This window comes from Odontesthes bonariensis, chromosome 19 (genome assembly GCF_027942865.1).
Source record: "Odontesthes bonariensis isolate fOdoBon6 chromosome 19, fOdoBon6.hap1, whole genome shotgun sequence".
In the NCBI taxonomy this organism is placed as follows: Eukaryota; Metazoa; Chordata; class Actinopteri; order Atheriniformes; family Atherinopsidae; genus Odontesthes; species Odontesthes bonariensis.
Window position 1 is genome coordinate 5,731,523 of NC_134524.1, and position 12,103 is coordinate 5,743,625.

Consider the following 12,103-nt stretch of genomic DNA (forward strand, 5'->3'; position numbering starts at 1 on the left):
CAGAATGAGCGCATTTAATACAACACATCAGTGTACAGTTTTACTGAGTACATGTCAGGAATAATCAGGTGAAGAGTTTGTCGTTAAAAAAACAAAACAATTATGAACTGAACAAGATTATGTCACAGTCACGCCTTTAAGGAATGAAAACATTAAATCAACCTCAAGAGCAAACGGTCAGAAGGAGCAAAACCAAACCAGACTTATAGGAGGAACTGCAGAATATAACTCCTTCACCGGTGTGGTCATACAGTTTAATTAAACACACACTGGGGATAAATAAGCTGAATGCACACAGCTGTGTCCTGTTCTGACTACCCAAGAAGCTCTTATGAGACCGACCACAGCTCAAAGAAATAAAAGCTTTATTTAATTCCAAAAGAAGTTGGTGAAAAAAGTTCATATCAAGGTGGAAGATTAGATAACAATCAAGGTAAACTGTTGGAACAGCAAGAGATATGAAACCCTGCCCAAGCCTCAGCAGGCATGGCTTTTATCCCCACATTCACAGGTGCAGTTGGTTATGATAAAGAGGACAATTAAACCAATTCACTATCCACAGACTCTGTGGGAGTGCAGAGCGGTGTCAAAACAAAACACACTGATGTCCAATCCAAGTCCAACAGTGCTGAGCAGAACCGTGGTGCTTTATGATGTACTTATGGAGAACAAGAGTCTGTACAGGCAGAGCTAGAAGCAACCAACCATTTCAAAGCCAAGGCACCGCTACTGATATCTACATTCCTAAAGCACAGTGACATGCAGACAGACTGGTGACGTCTGAAGCTGAAAAACAACTGAAGAGTCTCATCCGATCACTTGCACATGACAGAGTGGACAGATGTTATGTCAGGAATCTGCTTAAAAAAACTGATGAGAACTGATCAGAACCTCACAGGCCTGCGCTGACTGACAGAAGAAGCTAAATAATCACAAAAGACACACGTTCATTAACACAAAGATGTAACGTTCAGGATTTACAGGATTACATGAAATCAAACAGCCAGTTTTGGGGTAAACTTTCAGAGATGTTCATTCATCTCTGCGTATGTGGTCAGATTTAACAGATGCACCTGATGAAGTGGCGGATGAATTTAAGGAGCTCTGCTGCTAAAGCACGAGTGCAGTTCATCATCTGTGCTGCTCTTCTTCGGCTGATGATTTCCTCTCATGGACCTGACACTAAATCACAACAAACAGCTGGAACACAGACACAGTTATGTGTCAGGGTCTATCTGACATCCTGACTCATCAGCAAACATTTGTGGGATCAAACTCATTTCTGATATTGAAATTGCTTCACAAAGTCTAATCTGGGAAATTATTCATATTAATGTCGTGAAAAAAAACGAGGACTTCAAACAAATACACATTTTTAGCTCACATAAATTGAATCTAAGTGCACATAAAACAGAGAATTTTCTGAAGGAAACAGATGAACAATATAACTATAATTTAAAAAGATTTAAACAAATGAAACGTCCTGAGCGTTTTCTTCGAAGGAGAGCATCAACTAAATGCTTCTTTAGTTCCCATCAAAATATCCATTTTTGTACCCAGTGTCAAATCAAATCAAATTTATTTATACATTTCATGTACAAACAATTCAAAGTGCTTTACATAAAATAAAAGCATTGCAGCAGGAAGTGGAAGAAGCATTAAAATACATAAAAGAATATAAAGAGAAACAAATAAAATCATTTAAATTGAATTTAAAGCGTCTGATAATGTGGTTATAGGTGGAAATGATGAAGGTGACACAAACACAGTTTTTTGGGTGATGGTGGGTCCCCCAGCGTATTTAACAGCAGATAAATAGTTCTCACTGAGGTTTCATAGCTGCGGTTGAATCTGGATTCACATTATAGTAGTCAGAGCCGTCCTCTTCTATCCTCCTGATCATCATGTTCTCCTGTTAACATGCACATGTGGAAATATGGAGAAGCACACGTCCTCTGTTTTATCTGTGCAGGTTATTGATGAGAATGATCACTTTTCATAGATTGTGTACTCACTCCTCCCGCTCTGATCGTTGGGCTGATCACAGATGGAACATTAGCGTAATCACCTTCCTGCTCACCTGAAACAATAACGTCATCATTGACTTTAACTTTGATCACAATTATTTTAGAAGTGAAACTTCCAGCAGCTGAGTGTTATAGTCAAAGTTTAAACTGTACCATCTGCAGAGGCTTCACCTCCTCTGACTGTTTCATAGACACAAAGATCTCCTGCAGGTCAGAAAAAGTCACAACACAGTTAAACGAGCCGCCTCATGTGTGTGAAACTGATTTAAACTTAAAGATTTCTTCAGAGCATTTCTTTCTTTATCGCGTGTTAATGTCCTGGTTTGATTTAACTCAACGGTGTTAAAGCTGCAGCAGAGAGAATAAGTCATCCTGGAGAACTGGATGTTATGGATGAAGATATTCTGTCATCGTGTGATTAGAAACTGAGTTTCAGAGGAAGCTGAAAGACTGACCATGGAGGAGAGAGGAGTAAACCTGCTGCTGGGTCTCATCCTGGTTGACCGTCTGCTCTGTAACAGAACCTTTTTCACAAAGAATAAAAAGCTGGTTTTGTGTTGTACGTTGTTGTACTGCTGTTCTAGTTTATGTCCTCATGAGGCATCGATGTCCTTCAGTAATGAAAGAATGAAACATCTGATACCAGAAGAAAAAGCTCTCACCTTTGGATCGTCTGCAGCGGCACAGCAGGAGCAGGAGAACGATGAATATGAGTCCAATAATTGGTCCAACGACCATCAGCACAGGAAACAAAGAGCCTTCAGGTCTGGATACAGCTTCAGTAAAAAAAAAAAAAGTTAAAAAATGAACTAAACTTTTTTTTATAAAGCCTTTCAGACAATTATTCCTGGAAAATGGACTTCAAGATTTAATCAAAAGCAGAAATGTAATGATTAGCTTGTTTTTCTCAAACAGAAAATAGTTTTAAAGGCATCAAATAATTGAACTCTACTCACCTTTAACTGAGATCCAGCTCTGTGATGAAACCTCCCCTGAGTGTTCACACTTGTAGAAACCTTCATCTGACTGTGACACTGCAGAGATGTTCAGCTCCCCTCTGCTGTCACTTTGAAGAAGTGTGTCATTGTGATAGAAAAACACATTGGAAAGTGTATTTTGTCCTCTGCGTCTGCAGCTCAGACTGACAGAACCTCCCTCAGTTACAGGATGGACGGGGCTCACCAGGATAACTCCAGAATTAGTCTCTGTAACACAGTCAGAGGACATTAGGTTCTCTTTGAAAAAGAGAAAAAGAAAGTTCATGTTGTATGGATGTGACATGCTCAGGTACAGTTAATGATGTGCTGCTTAAATACAAGACAAAGTGAAAGAAAAAGAACATTTATCATAACGTACTCTGCCCAGTCATGTTGACTGCGTTGCTGAACTCTCCTGATCCAGACTCACACCAGAACACAGCATTACCAGACCAGAGACTCTCTATGTTACATGAGGATCCAGTCATTGTCCCCCATACTGACTCAGAGCAGTGTGACAGGTCTCCTGCTTCTGTAATCCTCCTCACTCTCCACTCAGCAGATTTTCCTTCACAGTTCAGTGACACAGGATCACCTCTGAAGTGTTGAACTCTGTCAGGACTCACTGTGAGAGACGCTGCTGGATGAAGATCTGAAAAACATGTGATGAGATTTCACCAAAGCAGAGAGAAACATAACCAATGCTTCATTACAGATATTCATTTGGTTTATTTTGTTCTTCATCTGAACATCAGCGCACACATTTCAACAAGCTGATCTGCCTGACCACAACACAAAGTGTGTTTTAACTGTCTGTTAGTGCAACCGATACAGTAAGTGATTTATTCACGGTGAAAGCATCCCTTCTGCTCACTGAGAGGACAGAAACAAACTGACCTGCAGACCAGACAATCTCTGGGTGACTGTAATCAGTGTAATACACTGGGTCTCCTCTCCCAGCTCTACACACATATCCTGCTGTGTGTGTCTGTCCATGAATGATGTAGGAACCATGTTCAGTCCCGTTGTTGCTATCAGGCAGCAGCTCATAGCTGTAAGACCTTTCAGACGGATCAGGAACAGCTTTATACCAGTAGAACCTCCATCCTGCAGACGGATGTTCAACCTGACAGCTCAGAGTTACTGAGGCTCCAGGACTCAGCCATGATGGAGACACAGTGAGGACAGGCCGGGGTTTATCTGATGGAGAGAGACAGAACAGATAGAAAAGAAGTCTGCAACCCTGGATTAAAAAGCTGTAACTTTAACATTTTTAACATACCTGATACAGTTACAGTGATGACATCACTCCACTGTGTTAGAAAAAGCTGGTCCCTTCTGCCCCGGCATCTGTATCCTCCACTGTCAGTAACTCTGCTGATCCTGTATTCACTGGATGTTGGAGGTCTATTTAACCTGGCTGGTCTCCATTCATACATCCACTGAGTTCCTCCACCTCCCTGGATCTCACATCTGGCAGTGACGGTCTCACCGCTGTATATCTGAGCCCAGCTGGGCTGCAGGATCACTGTGGCCTTAATGGAAACTGCTCACATAAAAATATTCAGTTAGAAGACCAACACACACAGAAAACCAACAGAAATATGCTTTGATTCTATTTCCTGTTATTGGACACTGTTCATCTATGTATTTATTTCATAAATCTTCATAAACATTTAAATAACTGTAGTTTGTTTGCTTTTTGGAGCAACATTTCTCAGTATTTACTGTCTTACTGATCAGTTATTTCTACAGTTTTTATTTCCATCCTGTTCAGTGCTTTTTCATGATGTTTAACAGCAGCACAAAGAGCAGAAAGTTCAAGTGTTGAAGTGTTTCAATTCTAAAACTGATGAACAAGAAGAGATTAAGGAAATCCAGATGTAATAAATGAGAGAAGAAGATTCTGCCACTCTTGAGTTGAATCTGAACAAAACATGAAGAGTCTCAAACATCAGAGGTATCAGTAGGAGTTACTGTCATATAATCATTGTTTCATTCATGTTCTTTTTGTTGTTGGGACCAAAATGCTCTTTTCTACATGACTGAGAAACAGATGAAAACTTCTTTTATTTCAGAACAAATGAATAAACTCACGAGTTTCCTCAATGGTGACATCACTGCTGACTTCTGAGTAGAAACCTGGTTCTCCTCCTCCTCCTCCTCTTCCTCCTCTGCAGTGGTACAGACCTCCCTGTGACACTGTGATGACTTCATTGTTTGTTCCGGGCTGAGCTGCAGAATAGGCTGACCCACCTCTGAACCAGTCAAACCTCCATCCATCAGAGCGGTCCACAGAGCAGGTCAGTGTCACACTGCCCCCTGCTGGTATGGTTGTTATCTCTGCTGTCAGTGTGGCTCTGGGTTTACTTTCTGTTGAGTTCAGAGGAAAGAGAGAACAAGTGATTCACCTGATTCACTTTGTTACAATATTCACATTTTAAACATTCACAGACTCATTTAACCACATCCATCCAATAGAAATGATAAAAATATCAAACCTTCTCACTACGAAACCACAAATTATTTCTCATTTATTCTTCACTAACTGAAAGAAAAAGAAGTTGAACACAAATATAAATTTAAATGATTTCATCCTCTCAGTTCATGTCCATCAGATGTTACAGTTCACTGTGAGCTGTCTCCTCTTCTCTGGAACAAATCAGTTCATCACTGAGCTTCCTGGCAGCAGCTGGATCAGTGTTGGGTGGAGAAATGTTTCCTGTTATCTTCCTTAAACAGAACAAACTCAGAGAGGGAAGAAACAGATGATGATAACTATTGTTGCTGCAACAAAGCCGATTATATTTCTGTCTGTAAAGGAAAAGAAAAGCTAAATGCAGACATGACTGAATCTGAATCAGGCTCACATTCAGCTGAAGCTGATGCTGAACATGCAGAAAATCAATGACAGCATTTAAAGAACTGATTCATCTTCCAGTCAGAGAGAGGAGACGGCTTCTTCATCAAGCTTCAGCTGTGCTGCTTCAGAAGTGGAGACGGCTGCTTTACAGAAACTCTGCATCCAACCTGCACAATCATGTCCAAGTCAGCTGCAGATGCTGAATTTCAGCTTTGTGTGAGGCAGCAGCAGCAGCTGTGTTGATGATGCTCACAGGCTTTTGTGTGCGTGCTTTGATAAGCTGTGCAGCTCTTGTCTGGTTACAGATCTTTGGATGCTGGTTTATGAGCTGCAGCTCTGTGTTGTCTTGCTTCAGCAACATCTGTTTATCCTGATGTTTGAAGTAAAAGCACTTTTACTTGGGTAAAGCTTTCCAGTGCTCTTTCTGTCCCTCATAAAATAATGAACAGGACATTTTTTAGGATTATCTCTCCATTTGGATAAGAGACAGTCAGTTAAAATGCTGCTTTTCACTTCTTTTATCATCAAAGTAAAAACGTAACAGTTTCACTTTAATGCCATGAAGGTAGCGATGCTATTAGAGGAAGAAGTGTTTCTTGCTTTTTTTGATGAATCTCACACATACACAGTGTTCACGTGGATGAAAGATGTCCAACTTACCTGATACAGTTACAGTGATGACATCACTCCACTGTGTTGAGTTAAACTTGTCCTTTCTGCCCCGGCAGCTGTATCCTCCACTGTCAGTAACTCTGCTGATCCTGTATTCACTGGATGTTGGAGGTATATTTAACCCGGTTCGTCTCCATTCATACATCCACTGAGTTCCTCCACCTCCCTGGATCTCACATCTGGCAGTGACGGTCTCACCGCTGTATATCTGAGCCCAGCTGGGCTGCAGGATCACTGTGGCCTTAATGGAAACTGCTCACATAAAAATATTCAGTTAGAAGACCAACACACACAGAAAACCAACAGAAATATGCTTTGATTCTATTTCCTGTTATTTGACACTGTTCATCTATGTATTTATTTCATAAATCTTCATAAACATTTAAATAACTGTAGTTTGTTTGCTTTTTGGAGCAACATTTCTCAGTATTTACTGACTTACTGATCAGTTATTTCTACAGTTTTTATTTCCATCCTGTTCAGTGCTTTTTCATGATGTTTAACAGCAGCACAAAGAGCAGAAAGTTCAAGTGTTGAAGTGTTTCAATTCTAAAACTGATGAACAAGAAGAGATTAAGGAAATCCAGATGTAATAAATGAGAGAAGAAGATTCTGCCACTCTTGTGTTGAATCTGAACAAAACATGAAGAGTCTCAAACATCAGAGGTATCAGTAGGAGTTACTGTCATATAATCATTGTTTCATTCATGTTCTTTTTGTTGTTGGGACCAAAATGCTCTTTTCTACATGACTGAGAAACAGATGAAAACTTCTTTTATTTCAGAACAAATGAATAAACTCACGAGTTTCCTCAATGGTGACTTTCCTGCTGACTTCTGAGTAGAAACCTGGTTCTCCTCCTCCTCCTCTTCCTCCTCTGCAGTGGTACAGACCTCCCTGTGACACTGTGATGACTTCATTGTTTGTTCCGGGCTGAGCTGCAGAATAGGCTGACCCACCTCTGAACCAGTCAAACCTCCATCCATCAGAGCGGTCCACAGAGCAGGTCAGTGTCACACTGCCCCCTGCTGGTATGGTTCTTCTCTCTGCTGTCAGTGTGGCTCTGGGTTTACTTGCTGTTGAGTTCAGATTTTTGTAAATTAATTAATCAGAATGTGACTTGATTCAGTTTGTTTAAATATTACTAACAGACTGAAATATTTCTGGTTAACAATAAAAACAAATATACACAAATAAAAGCTTCAGTTCTTTTAGCCTCATCCACTTATTTCCCTCAAATGTTCCACTTCCCTGCGTGCTGTCTCCTCTTTCTGTTCTCAAACTAAAATAACTCAGTTCATCACTGAGCTTCCTGGCAGCAGCTGGATCAGTGTTGGACGGAGAAATGTTTCCTTCGTCATTTCTAAATCAGTGAAACACATCAAAACATGATATTTCATGATGAATTGTGGACAGTTTAACTCACGTGACACTTTCAGAGTGAAGCCTTTGCTCCATTCTGTTAAGAGATAGCCTCTTTTGCCCCTACAGCTGTATTCTCTGCTGTTGGACTCTGCGATGATCCTGTATTCACTGGATGTTGGAGCATTTGTGTTGGTTGGTCTCCATTCATATTCCCACCCTCTGTAATCAGCTCCCTGGATCCAACATGTGAGGCTGACGGTCTCACCGCTGTATATCTGAGCCCAGCTGGGCTGCAGGATCACTGTGGCCTTAATGGAAACTGTTGACACCAAAAACACAGTTAGGACACAAAGAAAAGAGGTGAGAAATAACACAGAAGCACAGGACTGTTTTCAGCTTTAGTTGCTCTGCTTTATGGTAAATTATTAAAACAACTGTGATATTTATACAATGAGGGAACTCATCAGGTGTTTAGAGCTTGAAGTGTGTGACTCCAGTACTTTAAATGACATTTTAACATAACCGCAGGCTGATTTTATAATTAAACATCTACAAAGTTTCTGGAGCTTCAGTTTACACACCTCAAAGTCACAATGAAACAAGAACAGATGTAACAATGTGGAATTAAAATTAAAGGGATAGTTCACCTCTATTGACTTGAAGCTGTATGACATCCCATACTAGAAGCGTTTTGCTTTTAAAAACAATATGCGTTCAAAAGAGTAATACACTTGCATCACAAAATCGTTGTGCAGGAAAAAGTCAGACCTCACAATCGCTTGGCCCTATTTTCTCTCCCTTCATATCACTGCCTGCTGCCGCCTGCCAACAGCCGCACCTGTTACGGTGTTTGCTGCTCGGTCTACACAGCAGGCAGTGATACGAAGGGAGAGAAAATAGCACCAAAAGAGGCAAACTATCCCTTTAAAGCTTTTTCCCTTCCAACAGAGTTCATCATAAGAAAGTTTCACAGCTGAATGATCTTTAACCTTTTATCCACTGGCTGTGGATGGAACCTTGTTTTTCTTACACACCAAACTAAAACTTGTTCTTCTTCATGTAGATGAGGTCAAATCCTGGGATTGAATTATTCATTTGATAGTTTTTAATAATGTGTTCAAAATGGATTTTCTCCTGTTTTCAGATTCCATGATGTTTTATTCCAAATGAAATTTCTAAACTCACCAGTTTGGTTAATGACGACGGCGTCACTCTTAGATGTGACTAAGTTAGTCTCTCTTTTAATCCCTCTGCAGACGTATTTTCCTCCCTCTGAGACACTGAAAACTCCATTAATTTCATAAACTTGTGTGTGCTGATCTCCAGATGAGGTACGTCTCCAGAGCTCATATGTGAGGCCTGCAGGATCCTTCACAGAACAGGTCAGTGTCACACTGCCCCCTGCTGGTGTGATGTTTCTGTCTGCTGTCAGAGTGGGTTTGATTTTAAGTTCTGTAAGTTAGAAAAAACACATGATGTGAATCATCTCTTAAACCTTTCACAGACATCAGCTCAGAACTAAACTGAACACCAGTGAAGACTTTGGATCACATGTCAGAAAGCTCTCTGATCTGATCAGTAACATCAAAACACCAAATCAGGGAACAGTCTTTGGATGAATTTGTTCATCCTTCCAGAAAACTCCACAGAGTCATTTCAGCTGAATATGAGGGCCTTGTACACATTTAAAGTGAAACATTTCTAATTCAGAATTCTTCATTTCTAACTTTGGCAGCTCTGACAGGTGACTCCGAAAACCTTCAGCTGCACTCAATGCTGCTCTGTTTATTGTAAATTTAACTCATTTTTGTTCAATTATTCAAAGAAAAAGGTCATATTTATCCCATTAGAGTCCCAATAACACCCATCCATTTTCTATAGCTGCTCAGAAACAAACAGCCGTGCACGCCCACGCTCACTCGCAGGGTTCATTTAGAACATGCATGTTTTTGGATGATGGCAGGAAGCCAGAGTACCCAGCTGGGGTTCACGCCAGGAACCCTCTTGCTGCGAGGCCACGGTGCTAACCACCACACCACGTGTGTCCTCACAAAGATCACAGACTCTGCAACTCATACAAATTTATTCATTTTTTAATCTAATGAAATTAACAGAGTGAAAAATGCCACAAATCTATCCGTACAAAGATAAACGAGAGGATAATTAGTAGATAAATACGATACTGAATATAGATGTGAGACCAAAGCAGAGAGGGAAGTTAGTCTGACCTTCAGCATATCCATCGATGGGTGTTCTGAGCACTACAATAAAGATTAAAACTGGGTTAGATGTGTTAACCTGAAAGAGAATCTAAAATGAATCAGATGAAAAACACTCTAGGCCAACAACAGAAGAACAAAAAGGAATTAGAAATAGAAAATATGAAAGAAATTACGTTTAAAACTAAAACTGAATCATAAATGAAACGATCCCCATGCAAGTTGCATTCTGCTCCTCTAAACTAAAGCAACAGTTTTTCATAGAATCATGTCTGCTCTCCTCAATCTCTCACAGAAACACAATGAAGCAAAGACTCACTGTAATTCTCACTGTTTAGAAACATTTTCTCTGATCTGCCAACAGAAAGGCAGTGATGTACTTACAGAAAAAGCCCAGCACACAGAGCAAAGTGTGGCCCATCCTCACATCCGACCCTGCTGCACAGCTGGTCAGAAAGTCGTCTGCTTCACATGAACAAAACGTCTGAAGAAGTTACAACTGATACGTGTGTGAGGACAAAAGCTTTCAAACTTCTGCCCACCATGGCCCTCCTTTGCTTCCTTCCTTTTCACACTGAGCTCAGACAGCATCAGTCGACAGCAGGTGTTTGATGAGTCATTTCCTGTCCAATGCAGAAATAAATTAACTTCTTTCGTGTGCAATGGTCTTTTTCTGATTTCTGAAAAAATAAAGATTTATTTTTAAAGGGACTTTTTCTACTTTAAAAGGGACATCACTAATACAGAAACGTCCTCACCACTGCCATGCAACTGGCTTCTACACTGCTCTGCTGACCTCTTCCCTCTGTCTCAGACACCTTCACTGTATTCAACCAGCTCTTCAGCCTTTCCCTCCATGTCTGCTGAGTTGTGAACTTGTGTTCCCACCATTGTTTTACTTTTAGGCAGAAAACTAACAGAAATGAACAAAGGTGCAGGTTTGCCAAAATAAAACAGGAAGTAACTAAAACACAAAATTCCAAGAACCATGACAGACGGATATGACCTATAATTATCTACAAATACAATTCTAGCTCTGATAGTCATGAGAGCAACTGCATGTAAAGAGTAAAAAATGGAAAACCTGCTAAACCTGCCAACAACAAAGAGCTCCAGGCCTTGACACAGGTTCCAAATTCCCCACGTTCTAGTTCAACTGAGCATCTGCAGGATGTCCAGAAATAATCCACAGTCTCCATTCGATGTGCTGCCAGCGTCTCAGTTTATGTGCTGATGAGTCAGAGCTGCTTTGGTGGAATGAGCCAAACCTAAAGATTATCAGGATGGCTGATTTGGTGTTGTAGCTGACAGGTCTGTGTCGATGCTTCGGAGGCTTATCAAAGCTAACGCTTTGAGAGACCAAGTTCAGTCTGCACTGGAAAAAATGCCCCTCAAAAATTACGTAAGAAAAACAACAAATACGAGACGTTTTTGCTTGAAATAAGCAAATAAAATCTGCCAATGGAACTAGTGAAAATCGGCTTGTCAAGATGTCTTGAAATAAGATGTGATATTTAGGACTTTTGAGTTAAAAGTGATCTTGAAATTAGCTTAAAAACCTCTTCAAATGTCAAAAAAAGCTTGTTTCATATGAAATCCGACTCAAAACAATTTGTTTTCAAGACTTTTTCATTGAACAAGATATTCCAGATGTATTGTCTTCAAACAAGTCCCTATATCTGGCTGAAATAGTGCTTGTTAGGCAGTTGTGTCTTATATTAAGTGTAATGAGATATTTTGACTAGAAATGAGACAAATGTACTTGGTAAGACTTTGTTTTTTTCTTGTCTGTTTCTGTGTCTGTCAGGAGTAAATACAGGATGGTGCTCATAGGGTTGTGCACATGTCGCTTAGTGTTTTCTATTCCCTCATTTTCATGCTGAAGCTAAAGAAATACATCGTGAGGTCACTGTTTTAGGTAAAGACAGGGTACAGATCGGCCTGTAGCTGGATGCACACTTACAGCAGATAAATATTCAA

At 40.3% G+C, this 12,103-nt stretch overlaps 1 protein-coding gene across 1 annotated transcript; it reads right to left on the reverse strand.

Moving 5' to 3' along the window:
* Positions 1-1,791: 1,791 nt before the first annotated feature.
* Positions 1,792-9,836, reverse strand: LOC142369508 (Fc receptor-like protein 5). Its single transcript, XM_075451852.1, has 14 exons — positions 9,824-9,836; positions 7,966-8,223; positions 7,343-7,615; positions 6,528-6,791; positions 5,102-5,377; positions 4,287-4,550; positions 3,902-4,204; positions 3,384-3,656; positions 2,984-3,232; positions 2,690-2,803; positions 2,483-2,551; positions 2,181-2,231; positions 2,016-2,080; positions 1,792-1,912 (listed from the first exon to the last, which is right to left on the reverse strand). Exons 1-14 carry the CDS (start codon positions 9,834-9,836, stop codon positions 1,823-1,825), a joined length of 2,562 nt encoding a protein of 853 aa, XP_075307967.1. The 3' UTR covers positions 1,792-1,822.
* Between the last annotated feature and the right edge of the window lie 2,267 nt (positions 9,837-12,103).